The following is a 19,564-nucleotide window of genomic DNA, read 5'->3' as shown; positions in this document are numbered from 1 at the left end:
AAGAGAATTACATGGTCAAATAGAATATGGTTCTAGCTAAAGTGAACATACAATTCTTTTGTGATTTAGTTAAGGAGTTTACCAAGATAAATTGATGGACTTGCTTGTGTGCTTTAGCTGGGTCACGGGGCCTTGTATTAATCTTTGCATTGGTGTTTTTATTAGTATTATTGTATGCTCTGCAGTAGTATTGTAAGATATCAAAATATCCTTAGTGGATAGGTATTCTGATGTTAGATCCAATTCAGACCACGCAACAGTGTTTTTGTGGTTATTGCTGGTTTGAACAGAAATTTAGCAAGTAGTGTTCTTTAGTGGCATCTTAAAAGTCTACCCTATATCTGTCTTATCAATTCTTATATTTGGCATAAAGCGGGTACGAACTGTATATTTAAGGTGATGTTGGTGTACATATTCATGTTAATTCACCACTGAGGACTAGTGAGGCATGTCTGACAGCTCTAGAGACTCTCCAAACTTCATGTTGTACATAGTGCCATGATTCTGCAGTTTTGAGAGACTTTGCCTTTTCGATTGCATCAACTATTCCAGGAAAGGACTTGGATCTATAGTCATTATGCTTCAAGGATGCATATATCTGCACAACATAGAATTATCAATGAATTTGATCTTTCTTGGATAGTTGCATTCTGGTAGACTCTAATTGGGTTTACTTTGTAGCATAATCTACTTTTGTCTTGGGCTTTGCCACAAATATTTTTTATTTATGTTAGATTCAGAAAAATAAAGAAATGAACAGAACTGGTGGACGTGGACTTGATTATGAAACACATACCAAATGCTTATTCCATCTCCTCCGAGAGAGTCCATCTTGGTCTGTAAATGCTCGTTCTGCTATCACCAATCTGTCGTTGAGTTCTCTCACTCTTAAATGGTCTTTCTTGAATATTGACCCCCAGCCTTTGCTTTCTTCTATTGCCTGAAGAATTATACGTCTGTGAGTTGGCTCTCTGCAGACGTTGTTTAGCCATTCTTGAGATACAGACACTTCCATCATACCTTTCTTTCACTATCTATTTGGGTGGCTGCATTTGTTAGCTCCTCAATGGACTTGAACAAGGGATCAATGTTTATGTCCTTATCTGAGACCTCATCTTCCAAGTCCTTTGCAATTTTTCTGTTGGTGGATTTATTTGATTCCTTTAGTTAACATTTATCATTAAGCAGAGTTGTAAACCTACACAGTGGCTGTTCGCCATTTCAAAATAGACATACCTGGAGTTCATTTGCATAGGATAGGTAATTAAAAGGTAAAAACTCCTCATCTGCTAACTGAAGAGCAACCAAACCCCAAACACTGGCCACTGTTGTTTTAAATGGACCGAGTTTAGGGAAAGTGAGTCATGTGAAAATTGAACTGAGTGGGTGAATATTTAATGTTTGGCAAATACAATTTCCGCAACATAAATTGCTAGGACAATAACTTTTTCTTCATGTAGAAAATTTTTACATAAAGAAAAGGTTGTGCCTCTAGCACTTTATGTTCTGAAAATAGCTCACCCTTAACGTTTTTTATGGTCTTTCTAATGTATTGTAACTTGGTGCAAGTACTGATCAAGTATATAGGGATTGCTTAGAAGTTGAAACGTTTCAACTTTCAGAATCTCTTTCTGCAAAATCTTTTATTGTATAGATATTCTACATGTTGTTAGGTAGACTTTGATGACCAACCTGCAATGTGTCTTTGAAACATAGGATCACCGAACTTCTTCATCCATACGAAGTCGTCATACATTGAGTGGTATACCGGGTACCCTGTGATTGGTTATCCGTTGGTCAGGAGCGAAAGATGTCATAATCATATCTGCGTTAATCATCCCTTTTCAAATGCTGTCGAGGGATCAAATAAAAAATCCTGAAAGCTTATCCAACAATTAAGGATATGAATTTTAGGCTGAAGTCATTGAAGGTGCCTAGCTATAATAATTTGTAATAACGTTTTTCATTATTTGTAAGATCATATCATAATAATTTAAACAGGAAAAAAAAAATTCATACTATGTTGGCATCTCATGTCAAAATGCGTACATACTTCTCTAAAGTTCTGAGGAGGAAGAATGTAGGGCCTGGTGTATTCCTTCACGTGCTATGCATGCTAATTTTTCTCATTATTGAACAAGATGAATTAGAGTTATTTGGTGAGTAAATTATCTGACATCTTAGCATAAGGTGAGAGCATTTAGGCAGTGTTATTTGGCTTTGGGTTATACATACAGTGGCTTCTAGTCTACGTGAACATTGTTGTTTGCTTTTGCAAGTTTATCAAATTTAGGTTGATTCACAAGGTCACAAGGTTTTGCTGCATACTTTGTGATACTTTGGTATCATTTATTAGGTATAGAACTTGTGCTTGTGTGTCCTTGTTTTTCAAGCATAGTTTAGTTCAGGTCCCTGAGGTCTCCTAGTGCAAGGATGTCATAGACTTGTTTATGCTGATTTTCATGTTTGATTTTTCTTTTCCCTTCAATGCCCTCTGTTCTTGGTATTGCTCATTAACTCTTTTCTTTTTTCTTGCTTGCTTGGTCATTTCTCTGATTTAGTTGAACATTTGTTATGTTTTTCAAACTTCAGAAGTGTAGTTGAGCAAGTTTGGAGTTTAGGGGTTTAATTATATTTTGGCTGAAAGTTCAGAGGCTCATTGGTACCTTTTTCCTATTACATACTTGCATGTAGTTTATATGTGTATATGCATTATTTATGCATGTATTTGTGATATGCATTCACTTTTGAACTAAAAGAGTTGGCCAAGAGGTGCAGAGGATACAATATATTTGTTACCTCCTCCAAATGACACATCAGCAGATGGAACACCAATATGTTGCACAAAAGCTGCATAATCGGATCCTGCGCCGCCCAATCTCCCAATCTTCATGTATAAAGAACAAATTAATATAGAGTCACTTCTATATGTAATCATTTGTTCTATGGCAATATGACTTTTCTACTGGTAACTAGAATTTAATTTGCCTTGAACAGGTTCATTGTGATCATACTATTAAGAGGTAGAAGGAGGTTAGGTTATGCTTACCATAGGAGAGCTACTGGAACTGACCCGCAATTCATAAATGGTCTGTGAAGAGTTATCCGGGTCTTGAACCTTAAAAATCAGTGAATCTGATTCTGATGAGCAAAATAACACCTTAATATCATCTTACTTTTCTATACTGTTTCTATATCATGTTTACTGTTTCTGGAGTTGCTTTATATCACAAGTAACTGGAAGAATATGTGAGAAACATGATTCCTTTGTGTCCTACTCATTGCTTTATTGCTTATTTGCTCATGGTCTGTGGTGATGGTGTTTAGTAATTTACATACCTGTTGAGTAATTCATCAAGTTGAGGAGTTGCATGGGCATGAAATCCTGCTCCAGCTACTGCACAATCAACATTCATGTAGGCTACAGCCCTTGAAGCTAACATTGCTCTGTTGTCTTCTACCCACTCTGTTGATCCTATCTGAAAATAACATTTGGTTTATGTTTCGTTTGACACACAAGCACACACACTCATCATTCACACACATGAGAACACATAAAAAGAGAGAGAGAGAGAGAGAGAGAGAGACCAAGCCATACTTCTCTGCGTCCCAATTGCACAAGATGATTGTTCTTCGAGGTCCCCATCCTCTTTTCTGTAGCTTTGCAAATCTTTGAGCAACCTATGAAGCATATTAAAATTACATCAGCGGCTGATTGCTTCTATGAGGGTTTTTCTTTTTTTCTTTTCACTTGGAAGGTATTTGACAGGGAAGTCTTTTAGAGCCGCAACTACCTCTAGCAGTGCTGCAGTGCCACTGTTGGGATCAACAGCTCCAAATGTCCACGCATCTCGATGGTTACCCAGAATGAAAAATCTAGAAATAGGTATACCAGAGTTACTGAATCGTTGAAAGTCGGGTTAATTATTTGTCGATACCAATGTCTCTTCTAGTCTTTGCTTACTTGGATGTTTGGTTTACGTTACATTTGCAAAGTTTGCCGTGCGAGTACGTGTTGTTCTAAAATTTCTTACCGATCAGGTTCTTCTACGCCTTCAATTACAGCAATAACATTCTGAACTGTTGCTATGATCTGCTTTCCCTGAAATTCTCATTGAAAATATGCATCATTGTTTGATAGACAGGGTATGTTCTGTTCCAAGCTTTTACATTGTGCAGTTGTATATCCAGAGTGGTTATTTACTCTTTACTTAAACTAGGTTCAATACTTGCAATATAAGTAAGGTTCAAAACACCTGGCCAGGTCCAACCTTATAAGTTGGACCATCTTTGCTTCTTTGCCCGTCCTCATTAGCCACCTGTCCACCGATTGATCTCATAATTGTTTCACCCACAGCTGCTGATACTGGCAATGACGGTATTAGTGGAACGTACCCTCCCTCTGCTACCTTGTCATCTGATATCGCAAACTTTGTTACTAGCCCATCCAGGTGTGGTAGGATCCCCAGCTCCATCATAAACAGACCCTACCTACCCCACTTGGCGGCATCCACTTTGCTTCTGGAAACCATCCTTCTCCACTTTCTCCACCCCCATAGTCTTTTCTATCAGTATAAATTACTGCTTCTATAGCCCCTGCCTCATGTGCATTATACACAATGTCTCCTCTATAAATCTTTTCATATCTTGCTAATACAACAGTCCCTGATAAATTAACTCCCGTTTCTTTCAACGTGGCGTAGTCCTTTACTCGTCCATAGTTCACATAAGCCACAGGTCCAGTTATAGTACCTGACTTAGCATATGCATGAAAGGTAGGCAGAACGTCATTTGCTACATCTGCTTAAGGGTCCCCATCATAAATCTGTTGATCGAGATCAAACATGATTGGTTGGTCTGGAGGTAGCTTTTTCAGAGTCGAGGAACGTGAAACAGGATAAGTTAGGGAGACATCATAGGAAACGATGTGAGATTTAATGTTGCAGGAAGCAAGAGTTGATAGGACATAGGCAGCAGCGTCAGCGTTGGCTTGTGTGCCGGCAACATGAGGCCGGCGGGTGAGCATGTAGAGGTTGTGTGATATGGAGGCATTGTCAGACAGGGTAGTGGAAATGAAGAGGGAGTGATAATATGATTTTGAAGTAGAAGATATGAACAAGGAGAAAGATGCTGCTATTGCTAGGAAGATAGCTGCAGCTGTTTGGATCATGGAGCTTAGTTCTGCTATTTCTCGAGAGTTGTGGGGCTATTTCATCTGTAACTCCTGAAAGATTTAGCAAGAAAAGCTCACAGCACCCAGATAGAGAAGGATAAATGATTTGTCCTATTTCACGTAGTATTTTGATAATGATATGTATTAAAGAAACTTGATATCCCATTCAAAAGCGAGACTTATTATTTAGATGTCCTGTCACTACTTGTTTCTTGCTTCCTTTGCGATTGGGCCCATTTCCTGCCTTTAATACTTTATCCAAATATACTACTTGCTAGTGTATACACTTTATCTTCTTTTCCCCTTATTACTTTATCAACTATATAAAGGAAAAAAAATAAAATAGAAGGAAGATTCTGTCTATTAAATGTCATATTTCATTCATTTAAAATAAATTGTCGCATTGTTTCATGTTCCTTTTATAAGATGTTAATGGCATCTTATCATTTGATCGACAGATTTAATGGCCTTATAATGTAATTTTCCGAAGGCTAAACTAATAATATACTTTTGTATGTCCAATGATTAATCTGATAATTCAGTAATTAAAACAATTTCTATATCTTCCTCCACCAACATTAATTTCCCTGTGAATTTTATAAGGTTGCTAGATATAGCTGAATGGTTTCCAAAATATTATATAGCTGGCTGGCATAATCAGCTCCCGAGCCTTTATATTTATATATATGGCTTAATCACAACCTGGGTCATTCAATTCTTGTGCCGAATTGCGGAGAATCCTTACAATTACACCCTTGGAATCATGGCTCAGAATTCTCACCTGTCTTCAGAGGAAAGCGAGAAAGAAAACAAGAGGAAGAAATGAAGGACGATAAATTATCTTTAGCTTAAAAATCAATTTCTTAATGATGAATTAACAGTGGTAATATATACAACAATTCAATTATCCATTTGCTTAGCTTTTATTTTTTATTTTTGGGTAGGATAATACAATTCAAGAATATTATAAGACTGTTTATTAAAAAATTAGCAATGTCGAAATTCCCTGAATAAAACACCCCCACTGGTTTGTCTTCTTCTCTAGTCTTAGTTTCACTAAGTTGCTTTGGTGCTTACGCTGTCCGAGTCACGGGGATCAGTTTTCCATTCCAATTATTTCTCGTCGTTTCACAAAACTGAGTTGGTTTCGGAGAGTGAGCGAGCAAATGAGCTGCGGTGTCTCTCATTCACGAGAATCAAAAAATATAATAGAAATGCCAACACAAAGGGTATTTTTTTGAACCATTAGAAAGGGCTTTCCATTAAATCCTTCTCCAAAAGCTTACACAAAGGGGATTTTTGGTCGGAGTGAAATTTGTTTTATATTATGTTGCTCTCTCTAATCATTATCCAAAATGATGCTAACGTCGTATTATGTGTCTCAAATGCACACCAACTCTCCAAAATGCTTACTATTTCGGCTAATTTTTTATTTTCTTTTAATATTGTAACTATTAAATTAAAATTTTAAATGTGCATTTAAAATTAACTCAAGCAGTAAAAGTACTCTCCATTTAATGTATTATTATATTTAGGATGAGTATAAGAAGTTGCTTACTCTTATTATCTGCCTCATAACTAATTTCTAGAAATAATAATGTGTTTTTCTTCAACTTTTTCAGTTAAAACGGATTGAGCCTTTTTACATATAAAATTCTAAGAACTTTGATTTAAAATATTTAAATTTAAGAGCTTTTTACAGTTACAGGCTTAATCTAATCATAAGAGCATATCTAAATATAACTAAAATTTAAAATTTAAGCCTCTTTATTTTCATTTATAATAATAATAATAAATAGAAAAGAAGAGGACCCTTCAAAGAATTTATTAGTAATAGATAGTGAAGTGATTTCTCCTCTAGCAAAAATTGACCTGTAAAGCGCCACACAAGAAAAGCATAAGAAGAAAGTGATGTCTCCTCTCTCTTGGAAAAGCTAAAGTTCAAAATACTTGAAATATCGATGATGATTCCAAATCTCCACTAGAAGCCTTTCACATCACCAAAATTCTGCACTGGAGCTGGCTAGTTTTGTTCTCATGGTTATGTCCTTCTTCTAGTTCAATATGGTCCACCACCACCACCCTTTTAGATTAACTAGTTACCTGCCCCATGATTTTCAGCCCATTTGATCTTAGCCGCGCAAACAACTATAAAGGACCAGTCTCACCAACTTTTGAGCCTAATTATTTAAGGCCCATCGTTCATCGTTAGGATGAATCCTCGTAATTGAAGATTTTAATCTGACAACACAGAGTAGATGAAAAGTTAAAATATTTTGAGGTAAAAACTAATTTTAATGTACCAGTAAGTTAAGTATTAGACTCTTTCTAAATATACTTCTTATTAGGTTTCTTCCCTTTTCGTCTTTCCATTTAAAGTTATGTCCTGATCTATACCGTTGACGATGATGACTCCCTCCTTTCTCTTCTTAAATTTGGTAACAGTTTGGTGGGTATTCGTTTTGAAAGTCCTAATCTTAATTAGTGTTGTTTACTTTTGCTTCTTACATTTGCCACTGTAAAGATTGTGGGGATTTTGGAGCAAGCGGCACTGACCATTGTTGCTCTGATTGCTGATGAAGCTGTTAGTGTGTCTAGACATGGGCATCCCTGTTGACAATCAAGTGTAGTTACAATGAGAATGAAAACCAACTGCTTTTATTATATATAGTTTTAAATTCATTTGATCTTTCGTGTGTTATTGATCACGATAATCAAACTAAAGGTAATTTAACTGAAGAGTAAATCAACCACCAATCAAACTAACCTTATAAAATTTATAATGATGCAGAAAACCCGGTGGAGTAAAAGATTCAATTAAATATTGATTCAAATATATCCAATTATGGGTTAAATTGACGTAAAAGTTAAAAAACCATTAAATTGAAGTTTAGCATAAGTTTAGAAGCCAAATTGAACGCTGTTCCTAAATAAGAAAAGCATAATAAGAATGCCAAATTATTTATCATCTCAAGAATATATTCACCTTCAAAGTTCACACACAAACAGAAGGAGAGAGACACTGGCTCACGGGCAAAACAATAACAGCAACAAAAAGCAGGGAAAAAAGAAAATAAAGAAAAAACATTTACAAGAAACAATGTTTTTATAACAAAAAAGTGCAACCTGTCCGTCTTTGTGGCTTAGATTGTTTCTGTCTACATGGATGTCAGTGGAAGAAGCACCCGTGACCTCTTACTCTCTTTGTCATTTGATTCTCTCTCTCTTTTCTCTTTTCAATTCCATGTCACTTTCCACCTAAAACCGAACAAAGTACTAGCTAGCAACAATCCCTTGTACTTATATATACACATCCGAACACAACCCATGTTTAACATCGCAGTCTCCTTCTGCATACTTCTTCGCCAATCTCATTTAGATAAGAAAAGAATGTCGAAATCTCATTGTATTATCTCTATCTTCATTCTTCTTGTCTTCCTTCTTGATTCTAGTCAGACTGCAGTAGGCCATACTAAAGGCATTAGGCCAAGAAAGAAACATCCATGGAAGAATCTACCAACCATTAATCAGACTAGAGTTGAATTCTCAGAAATGCAATTCATGAAGTGGGTTAAATTTGTTGGTAAATTAAAGCATTCAGTTTTTAAGACAGCAAAGAATAAGCTCTTCCCTTCTTATACTCTTACAGTTGACAAGAATCCAGCTTATGGTGATTTTACATCCATTCAAGATGCTATTGATTCTCTTCCTTTCATCAATCTTGTTAGAGTTGTCATCAGGGTCCATGCAGGAGTTTACAAGTATGTTCATTTTTTTAATTCTTTCATTTTCATTTTTCTTTTGTTTTTTTTTTCCCCACTGGTGCCATGTGCAATGTGGTTTTCTTTTTTTCTTGAATTATATTATTATATCTGTGAAATGTTAATATTCTTGTCCTTATGTTTTTTTGGTGGTCTTGCTTTTATCTCTGCCAAATTGGTCTGTTGTTGCTGAAGCATGGATTCTAGAGTTTGTCTATATTCATTCACTGTGCTATTTTTCTTGCTTTATATATATATACTTGCGTTTTCTCAGGCGAATTTCCCCTCAATTCTGACTAACATCTAAACTATGAAATAATTAAATTGTTTTTTTTTTGCAGAGAGAAAGTTAGTATACCTCCACTAAAATCTTTCATAACAGTAGAAGGAGCAGGAGCAGATAAAACAATTATTCAATGGGGAGATACTGCTCAAACACCAGGAGCAAAAGGGCAACCTATGGGAACCTATAATTCTGCTACTTTTGCAGTGAATTCACCTTATTTTATTGCCAAGAACATTACATTTAAGGTAACAATTAATGTACTTATTATTATTATTTTTTTAAACTTGTTTCTCTTCTTCTCCAATTATTAGCTTCTCATAATGCAAGAACTATGGTACAGAATACAACACCAGTGCCGCCGCCAGGAGCTATAGGAAAGCAAGCAGTGGCATTTAGAATATCAGCGGATACAGCAGTTTTCTTGGGTTGTAAATTCTTGGGAGCTCAGGATACATTATATGATCATTTGGGTAGGCATTATTACAAAGATTGTTACATTGAAGGTTCAGTGGATTTCATCTTTGGGAATGGCTTGTCCTTATTTGAGGTCAGATTCCCCACCTATTTTCAAGTTTTTTGTTCTTTTTTCCTTTTTCTAAAGTTCGGGGAGGTTGTTGGTGCTTAATTACAGTCCTTTTTTTCTTAAAAGAAAATAACTTATGAAAGACCCGATGACCTAACATTCTTTAAACTCACCATAAGAAAATGATAATACTAATATGACTAGTGTATTATAGCCCTCCCCTCATAAAAGTTAAGCCATTTTTGCCACTTAAATTAATCTTGTCTGAATTTGAAAGCAGGTAGTCTGTCATCTTATGTAGTATTTAATTATTTAGCCCGAGTAGATGATTTGACTAGTACTTACTTTTGAAACAATAAATAAAAAAGAATTACAAGATGCTGGTAGTTTACTATTATAATCAAGGCCTAATTATAGTCTAAGGATACCTAAATAGCAAACAGCGGAAAAAGCTAAAATATTTTAGCAGGTAAAATAATATAATAAATAAGTTTTTTATAATTTAATTAAATATTGAGTTCAAATTTTAAATATTTAATTACTTTAAAGAGTTTAAATAGCTAGATGAACTATATAAAACAAAGAAGTAGAAGGATTAAAAATAAATATTTTTTATTATATATATATTTAGAGTTAATTTAAAGTTTGTCGGATAAAATTTTAATAGATAATAAAATATTTTTTTAAAAGTTTTAACGGCAGCTTCATATTTAAAATGGGACTCAAAATTTTAATTAAATTAAAAAAATACTTACTATCTCATCGGTGCTTCTGAATTAAAATGGATGGTCTTTGATTTATTAAAAAAAAAAAAGAAATTTACTGAAGATGTATTATAATTAGCAGGGATGTCACGTGCATGCAATAGCACAGTACACTGGAGCACTAACAGCACAAGGAAGAAGCAGCATACTGGACGACACGGGGTTTTCATTTGTGAACTGCAAGGTCACGGGCTCAGGAGCACTCTACCTTGGAAGGGCATGGGGTCCTTTCTCTCGAGTTGTGTTTGCTTATACTTATATGGACAACATTATCATCCCTAAAGGCTGGTATAATTGGGGTGACCCTACTCGTGAAATGTAATTCTTCTCTCTTTTCCTCTTCTTTTCTGCATCTTTCTGCCTTATATATATCTAGAAATTAACATCCTTAGCTACAAATTGAGTGATCCTCTATTTATTAACTGTTTGTCGAGTAAACCAGTTACCAGCTGCTCTCATCAGCTACATTAAATACTTCCTAAAGTTTAGAGTCTCACATAGTCACATTATCCTGATTGGATTGCTGCCTTTACGGCACTAAGTTTTGCAAAGTGGAAATTTGGGCGGTGCCGTGCCATGCCTCTCCCCATAAGGTTTTAGGTATGAGCAGAGCAGCCTTTTTGATGGCTAATCCACTATGCAGCCTAATGACATAAATGGCCACCAAAATATTCTCCAACAAATATGTTAATCCCTGGGCAGAAAGGAAAAATAGGGCAAAAAAAGTTGGGCGGTTGCATTGCAATTTGGGACCTGACCTATACCCATATGTCGTTTTCCTCACTCCTTGCCAGTGCTGCAAAATCTACGTGGAATGCACATAAAAGAATGCATAGAAAAACCTATCCACCTAACAATTTTTGGGTTGTTAATAATTTAACTTAGGCCACGCCGCTATTGCATGGCATCTACAGTCTACACATGTCAATGAAACCTAACCCCTCGGCTTTGATATAAGACTATATTCATGTTTGGCACTTTTTAGCTTGTCCATTGCAACTTGTTTTGTACCATCAGCACTATTAATGTTGTTGGTTTTTCCCTCTTTTGGGTCTAACAGGACCGTATTCTATGGGCAATATAAGTGCACAGGACCAGGAGCTAGCTTCGCAGGAAGGGTGTCATGGTCAAGAGAACTTACTGATGAAGAAGCTAAGCCTTTTATTTCACTTAGCTTCATTGATGGGTCTGAATGGATCAAGATATAAACAAACTTATAGTCAAAATACAGTTCTCTGGCTTATCAAAACGTTCATTAGCATATGTAAAAGTCATATTAGTGATAATTCTGATTTTGACCCATCAATTATTTCATTTTCCCCCCTCTTCTTTTTTGGAAGATTTGATGAAATGAGAAAAAAATAAAACAATAATTCACCATGTGCAACTCATTGAGCTCAGGAATGGAGCAAAGCAGACCTATGAAACTTAGCATTTATTGTCATGGGCCTGAGCCTGGGCCCATATAATGAAAATCATAAGATGGTTAACAAAGTTTATAAAAAAGAGCTGGATTAGTTTCTTAAGCCTCTTTAATGCTCCAACGACATTACTGAAGTCTGCAACAATTTCATGCTTAAGCTTCAGTAATTTATGGGTTAAAGGATTCCTTAATTAAGAAATGAGTTCAGTTGATGAAATTCATAATCTTTCCATGTCCGTTGGAAATGAAATCTTATTGATATATTTATCATTCAATTTATCAAATATAAAATCTTTTGCCTAGCTGAGAAAAGAGGTTATAAATTGAGTCCCCGTATTCTTATAAGGGCCGAACTGCACTTTTACAAAGTAGCCATGAGATCGATCAGCATTAGCATTAGCCCTAAGATATTTCCACATAAAAACTTTGTTCTAGTTGTCAATTTAACCCTCATCTAAAATACGACTCTACTTACCGAATCCAATCCTTCTCTTACTGTCTCATTTGCATAGACTGCTATAGTCACTTGCGGTCATAGCTACAAAAGGCTCGAACACGAACACAAACTCAGGTATCCGCCTAGGTCTGAAGGGTGGCTAGGTTAAAGAATGCACCTCTCTTGTTCTTTAGCTGACTGTATGTTCCCTGCTCCACCACTTTCCCATCTGCAACAAAGGCAATTGAATCGAGCTTCTTGATCGTGTTAAGCCGATGAGCCACCACCACTGTTGTTCGTCCTATCATAGTCCGGTCTAATGCTTCTTGCACAACTTGTTCAGATTGCACGTCAAGTGCACTTGTTGCCTCGTCTAGTAATATTATTGTTGGGTTGCGGATTATAGCTCTTGCTATCGCTATTCTTTGCTTTTGCCCTCCTGATAGTTGCACTCCTCTTTCCCCACATTCTGTTTCGTACCCATCTTTCAATGATCTAAATCAATACAATATATCAATCATTTTATAACAATTTGAGAAAGATACGAACTTGGAAGTGCACATTAAATCCAAATGTGGGTTATAGTTGAATACTAGAATAAGCTGACCATTAAAATCAAAAATTTATTTGTCAGGAATACTTACGAGATAAATTCATGAGCATTAGCAGCCCTGGCGGCCTCCACCACTTCATTTTCACATGCATCAAGCTTTCCGAACACAATGTTGTCACGGATGCTGCCGGAATATAGCACCGGTTCTTGGCTAACAAGCGCGGTGTGCCTCCTATACCACAGAATATCTAGTTCCCTTATGTCCATTCCATCTACTTGAACTGATCCTCTCTCAACATCATAAAATCTTTGAATCAATCCAATCACGGTCGATTTTCCACACCCACTTTTCCCTACCAGTCCAATGCTTGTCCCTGACTTCACTTCCAAGCAAAATTGGCGTAATATTAACGTTTCTGGCCTGCTTGGATATGCAAAATCAATCCTCTTCATCTCTATCCTTCCAGTTAACTTTTCTAGCTTGGTTCCACTAGCTCCATCCTTTGCCTAATCAACAAAATTTCCATTTCCATGACAATTAAAGCAAGAAATTTTTTTTTCACTTAAATGGGCTAAGCATTGTAAGAACTTATTTTTCTGTTAGTTATATATATTATTTTCTAAATTGATCTTCAAGGTTCAGAAACCTGACAAACTACCATTGAACCGAAGTTAATTGGTTAAAGTATTATAAGGAATTTCACTTACGTTGGAGGAGGAGACTACTGGAATTAGAGATTGCCTGTCAAGAATCTGAAACACAGATGCCACTGCAGTGGAACCTTTGGCTAAATCAGAAGTCATGCTTCCTGCTTCAGCTATAACCTTTCCGGTGCTCACAAGAATGAAAAATGTTTTAAACACATCGCCAGCTGATATCTCTCTTTTTTGAACTAGAGTTCCTCCATACCAAAAATCTAGAGCCCATGACATGAAAGTTAGGCACTGAGCAGAACCCATACCAATTCCTGCTAGCCATGATTTTTTCCTTGCCTCCTTTCTTGGTTCCTCTTGAGCATCATCAAACAGTTGAAGTACCTTCTGTGTGCTTCCAAATGAAGTAACAATTTTATGATTATGGACAGCTTCTGCGGCGATTTGAGTACTATGATTTTGTGCCTTGACAAAGTTTGTTGTGATGGTAGAGAGCAAAACTTTTCGAGTGTAGAAACATAGAATTGTAAGAGGTTGTACTGCGATCATGACAAGTGCAAGTTTCCAAGCTACAACTAGTCCCATGATCATTGCTATTGTGACTGCAGAAGTCGTTTGGACTAACAAAGAAACTCTGTCTGCTACAAGGGACTTAACCATTGAGGCTTCATTGCTCAATCTTGAACATAAAGCCCCACTGGAGTTTTTCTCTTCATCAAACCAAGCGGTCTCAAAAGTCAAGACCTTCTCTAGCATTCTTATTCTGATTCTCTCTGTTAGCCTCTCACCCATATAAGCGAAATTGTAATGTTGCACAAGATTCACAATGATGGAAATCAAGGACAGTGAGCAGAAAATGGAAGAGTATGTACGTATTCTAGCGTGCATTTCCTCGTGGCTCGGTGCAAAGAATGCTGCGATCATGCCACCGATGGTTAAGGCATAGAACGGCTGGACAGCGCCAAAGGCTATAGCTGAGAGGCTCCCCATTAGGCCTTGCTTCCATTCAGGAGAGTTCAGCGAAAGCAGCCTAGAGAAGGAAGGTGGAGGGTGACACACAGGTTTTGGGATATCGACAACAGGTAATGGTGAAGCAAAGATAGCAGGACTTGATCTTCCTGTGCTTATTCGGCCAGCACTGCTTTTTCCAACTGAAGAAACATGTGTTTCAGGATTTTGTTCATGGTCATTATAGCTGAATTGCCTCTGTAACTTCGCAAGGTTTGCATAGTGGCCATTTTTTCTGTTAATGAGATCATTATGTGAACCTATTTCAATGATGCATCCATTGTTAACAACTGCAATGAGGTCTGCGTTTCGAATTGTAGAGAGCTTGTGGGCAACCACCTGATAATTATGTGGTTCAATTGCTTGTTCGTAGAAAGAAAAAATGACAATCTAATATGAAAAAAAAAAAGCAGTAAACTTTGATCGATTAATAATGCTTATATCCTTACCAGTGTAGTCCTTCCCATGGAGGCTTGATCAAGAGCGTTTTGAACTAATGTCTCAGACTCAGAATCAAGAGCACTCGTTGCTTCATCAAGTAGGAGAATTACAGGATTCTTGATGATTGCTCTAGCAATAGCAATTCGCTGCTTTTGGCCACCAGATAAAAGTGCTCCTCGTTCTCCAACCTTATAAACCCAAGCACGTCAGATTCAAGGTAGAAACTAAGTAGCTAGCATGACAAGCACACACTTAAATTTATTTCCAAGCAAAAGGCCCGAAAGTGGCATGCTTGAACCAATGAGCTTCAATTTGGCTCATTGGCACTTTAGGTTGTGTACTGTGAGATAACAAGCTCGAACCCGGTTTGAGCCATTTAACTTAAAGAACAAAGAGGTCGTATGCTTGAAACTTACCCTTGTTTCATAACCCTCTGGAAGCTGCCTTATAAAGTTATGAGCATTTGCAGCCATTGCTGCAGCTGTGACTTGGTCCATTGTAGCATCAAGCTTTCCAAACATGATATTATCTTTAATTGATGCCCCAAATAATGCATGTTCTTGACTAACAAGACCCATTTTCCCTCTTATCCACTTTAAATTTAATGTTCTTATATCAACGCCATCGATCTTGACAAATCCACCATTCACATCATAAAACCTTTGCACCAATGCAATGGCAGTGGACTTTCCACTTCCACTTGCACCAACTAGAGCAACTGTTTTTCCTGCTTCAGCTTTCAGGTTGAAATCTTTGAGGACAATGGAATCCGGACGAGTTGGGTATGTGAATCTGACATGTTGGAATTCTATTTCACCCTGCATTTTCTCTAATACAAGTCCTTTCGTATCTTCACCATCAATTTCAGGAACTCTGTCGATCCTGTTGAATATTCGTTTTGCTGCAACAGAAGCTTCCGTGAAGTATTTCAGGTCAGGAAGTGCCATTCCAAGGGATCTGCATTGAGTTCACATACACACACATGCTTATTTATCATAAAAGAATATAAACCTTCATGAAATATTATATGCTTCTATACTGCCATGAAAAAAGTGTTGAACACATGTGCTTATGTATATCTTTGTTTTTTTATTTACTATTAATACATGCATGAATAGAAAAGAGAAGGCAAGCCTTAAAGCAGCACATTGCAGAAAGAAAATAATAACTTTAAGAACTTATTGTTATAGAAAACATCAACTCTTATTCGAATTCCACATTTTTTTCCATGATAGCATAAACGAATATTCAGAGAAGAAAACAGCACTTTTGTTGAATTAACAAACTTTATTGGCTAGTGAGTTCAACAAAGCAAGACAGATTTAGGAAAAGCAATTAATCAATGCACCACTTGGCTTTTTTTTTTTTTTTTTTTTTTTTTTTTTTTTCCTTTTTCCAAATACTAGGAATTTATTGTATCATCCCATGTATTGTGCAAGGTATAACTTAATATCTTTTTAAAAAAGATTCTACCATATGTTATAAATCATGTTAATAAATTTTTAGAATTTAAATATATATAATAAAAGAAATGTAAAAAATTTATGCATACACTTAAATCTCATATAAAAAATAGTTCAAATCTTAATTAGTTTTATAGAAGAGAAATCTATTATACTAAAAGTAACAAAGCAACACAGACATATACATAATGGATGAACTAGGGAAGAAACTCATAGTACACAAACTAGTATATTTATACACACTATAAAAGTAACACAAGACCCAAAAAAAAAGCTCCTAGACTTATAAATAAAAGTTGATTAACCCATTATCCAACATAAATTAAGTTCAAAGGCAAGTTGAAATAAAATGTGGGGCGTAATGCAACCAAACTCTTCAATGGATATCCTTTCATCAATAATCACTTGTGGAAAATAAAGCAGATCTTTTCTTTGAGAACTGTAGTCCCAAAAGCTAATTAGGCGCCACTTTAGTCCTAATGAAGATAATGAAAACTTGAAAGATAGTCACATTAAAGTTTGCTTTTTAGCATTTTAGCTTTGCGATTCATCTGTTATATGTATTATATGCTTGAAAATATAATAATGCGAAGAAGAAAAAATAAAAGAAGCCATAAGGAGTTAAAGGAAACATACAGTCCTCCCAATATAAAAGAAATGCCAGCAGCATAGATCCTCCCTCCACTTTCTCCTTTGTACATCACCAAATGACTTCCATACCAAGCAAGAAATGCCCATATTGCAAAAGAAAGTCCAGTGCTTCCTACGGCAAGACCTTTCGCGATGCCTTGTTTAATTCCAAGCTTTGATGTCTTATCCAATATTGCTGAATATCTATCTATAATGCTCTTCTCAGCAGTGAATGAATAAACAGTCTTGATGGAGCTTAAGGCCTGCTCAACAATGGAGTTCGCTTTGCTGTACTCTCTCTGAGATTTCTTGGACAAGAAGAGAAGGTATTTTCCATAAATCATTCCAGGGATAATTAAAAGAAGTAGAGTTGGATAAGCTACTAGTGACAGCCTCCATGAAAAGTAAGTGGCAAATGCAAGTCCTGAGATGAACACAGATGCGTGCATCAAAAATATGGGCACCTGAAAAATAACACAAATTGATTTATAACACATATATTGATAGATATAAAATATAGATCCTGGAAGTTGGAGATTTATATAGAAACTCTATGAACAACCCTTTTACCTTTTCACTGAGTACTTCCTGTATTAGAGAAGTATCTTTTGATATGCTATTGATGATTTCTGAAGTAGTTGCTTCTTGTGAATCAAAAAACCCAACTTCTTGTCGAAGAACCGCTTCCAGATACTTATAACGAATCTTTAGGACCTGTCTCTCACTCGTTTTGCTCCAGGAATAACCTTCTGTAATCATCAAATGTTGATTTAGCACTCAAATAAAACAGCTTGGAGCCATCTTACATATACTAATCAGTCCTTTTCTTGTAAGAAAAAAAATAAATTTAGGGCATTCTAGGGTTCCATAAAATGGCCTCATTTCTTTGTTGTGTTGATGTTTTAAGCGATGTCTCCTTATACTTGGTACTACTACCTTTAGCTCAAGGATACTGTTTTGAACCCAATAATGGATAGAGGGAAGTCCTGGGTTTTGTCAGTACATGTTGAAACAAACTTGCCCTAAGAAAGCAAAGCAAAGACAGATAAATATTGGTAAAAGTGAAAGGTTTTGAAGTTACCCATAAAAGCCACCACCATGACCGCTAATCCCAAGTACACAAAATATAGACTGCACTGTTAACAAAACCAAAAGAAAATCAATAATGTATGTGTTAAGAGAAGAGAGAGATAGAGATAGAGAGATAGTTGACTGCTAACCTTTTCTACTTCAACCATAAAATTTCCTTGATTTTGTTGGGTCTTACCATATCCCAAGCTATTCATTATGTGGCTAGCAAAGACAAGCAAAATGTTAGTTGACATGCCATCTCCTATAGCTCCAACAGTACCCATCAACATAAGCAATATATCAACCCAATCTGCATATCTAAATATAATGGCAACAGATTTGCCCTCTTCCCTTCTTATCTCATTCTTCTTGGGAGAATCCATTTCCATTTCGTTTTCAAAGCTAGCCCTTGTACCAAAGAAAAAGAAAAAAGAACTTACAAGATTGATTTAGTATTTGCTTAATTAGCACATTAGAGAAAGAAGAAAAAACAAGGCGAAGCAAAGGTTTGTGCAGAAAAGACTAGGCTGGCTCAAAGAAATGATTTGCAGATCTTCCTTTATATATATATAGGGAGCGACAGAGAGAGAGAGAGAGAGGTGATTTTCCTATTAAGCAACCCTTGTTTTGTTATAAGCTTTCATTTTTTTTAAAAGAAACATACATGTGGGGTGGTTAAAGATGGTTCTTTAATGTTTTAGTGGATGATCCTTTCCATACCATCAACTCATGAAGCATGGATAATCCCTTATAGGCCAAACTATTTTCCAAAAAAAAGAAAAAAAGACGACTCTGACCTTTGTCCTATTTGGCCATTTCTTCTCCTATTTGCATGCTTTTCTATTCTTTTCAATCAATTTATTAGTTTAGTTAATGTGATGCGAGACTGCTTTCACAAAAAAGATTGTTGTCTGCTTTTTAAAACTTGCTAGCCATGATGATATCATTAACAGGAATTAAGACTCAAATTAGCTCTTGGGTCAATTATATTAGACTGATAGTAAAACTTTAGTCAACTGTTATAAATGTATGGCTCGTATATAAATTAACTCATGGTATAACAGGAAATAAAACATATAGTTTATCAGTTTCTCGAATTTTTTCTAAATCTCCTTTGCAGCAATTGCCATTAAGAGTGGCCCTCTTATATTATTTGAGATGAAATCTTATTTCGTAGATACCTCAGCAATTAATATTGTATTGCCTGTTAAAAACTTTAAAAGCGACAAGAAAAAGAATGAGAAAACTAAAGGAAAAAGAAGAAAAAGAGAGGAGATTATTGAATTCAAGAAGCATATTCCTCTAATATAATTTTTCAGGGCAGCTGTAATCAGAGATTACATGTATCCTGTCATCCCCCCTCTATATGTGTGTCTCT

General features: G+C 35.9%; 3 protein-coding genes across 3 annotated transcripts; 1 reads left to right on the top strand and 2 right to left on the bottom strand.

Moving 5' to 3' along the window:
* Window positions 1-340: 340 nt before the first annotated feature.
* LOC8265138 (probable glutamate carboxypeptidase LAMP1) lies at window positions 341-5,298 on the bottom strand. The gene is given in 15 exon segments (XM_025156452.2): window positions 341-598; window positions 797-940; window positions 1,021-1,161; window positions 1,237-1,325; window positions 1,693-1,776; window positions 2,800-2,887; window positions 3,050-3,129; window positions 3,338-3,479; window positions 3,589-3,681; window positions 3,795-3,876; window positions 4,035-4,102; window positions 4,234-4,262; window positions 4,265-4,431; window positions 4,433-4,492; window positions 4,494-5,298. Coding segments are annotated over 15 exon segments (2,127 nt in total). The 5' UTR covers window positions 5,171-5,298; the 3' UTR covers window positions 341-415.
* Window positions 5,299-8,351: 3,053 nt separating this feature from the next.
* On the top strand, window positions 8,352-11,821 carry LOC8265139 (probable pectinesterase 53). The gene is made up of 5 exons (XM_002514164.4): window positions 8,352-8,934; window positions 9,276-9,465; window positions 9,561-9,767; window positions 10,590-10,825; window positions 11,568-11,821. Exons 1-5 carry the CDS (start codon window positions 8,501-8,503, stop codon window positions 11,713-11,715), a joined length of 1,215 nt encoding a protein of 404 aa, XP_002514210.2. The 5' UTR covers window positions 8,352-8,500; the 3' UTR covers window positions 11,716-11,821.
* A 343-nt stretch (window positions 11,822-12,164) lies between these two features.
* LOC8265140 (putative ABC transporter B family member 8) lies at window positions 12,165-18,879 on the bottom strand. The gene is made up of 9 exons (XM_015716204.3): window positions 18,336-18,879; window positions 18,197-18,251; window positions 17,686-17,864; window positions 17,122-17,579; window positions 15,439-15,979; window positions 15,031-15,210; window positions 13,628-14,920; window positions 13,011-13,426; window positions 12,165-12,861 (listed from the first exon to the last, which is right to left on the bottom strand). The coding sequence occupies exons 1-9, from the start codon at window positions 18,573-18,575 to the stop codon at window positions 12,510-12,512; spliced, it is 3,714 nt and encodes a 1,237-aa protein (XP_015571690.3). The 5' UTR covers window positions 18,576-18,879; the 3' UTR covers window positions 12,165-12,509.
* Between the last annotated feature and the right edge of the window lie 685 nt (window positions 18,880-19,564).

This window comes from Ricinus communis, chromosome 3, assembly GCF_019578655.1.
Source record: "Ricinus communis isolate WT05 ecotype wild-type chromosome 3, ASM1957865v1, whole genome shotgun sequence".
Classification (NCBI taxonomy): domain Eukaryota; kingdom Viridiplantae; phylum Streptophyta; class Magnoliopsida; order Malpighiales; family Euphorbiaceae; genus Ricinus; species Ricinus communis.
Note: the sequence above shows the minus strand (reverse complement) of the source record. Positions and strands in the feature narration are given on the sequence as shown.

Coding starts and splice junctions, on each gene's coding strand:
- LOC8265139 (XM_002514164.4), top strand. CDS start 8,501: ATGTTTAACATCGCAGTCTCCTTCTGCATACTTCTTCGCCAATCTCAT. Junction 9,466..9,560: donor CCAAGAACATTACATTTAAG/GTAACAATTAAT, acceptor ACTATGGTACAG/AATACAACACCAGTGCCGCC. Junction 10,826..11,567: donor GGTGACCCTACTCGTGAAAT/GTAATTCTTCTC, acceptor TGGGTCTAACAG/GACCGTATTCTATGGGCAAT.
- LOC8265140 (XM_015716204.3), bottom strand. CDS start 18,575: ATGGAAATGGATTCTCCCAAGAAGAATGAGATAAGAAGGGAAGAGGGC. Junction 17,580..17,685: donor AGGAAGTACTCAGTGAAAAG/GTAAAAGGGTTG, acceptor GTTATTTTTCAG/GTGCCCATATTTTTGATGCA. Junction 13,427..13,627: donor CAGTAGTCTCCTCCTCCAAC/GTAAGTGAAATT, acceptor TTTGTTGATTAG/GCAAAGGATGGAGCTAGTGG.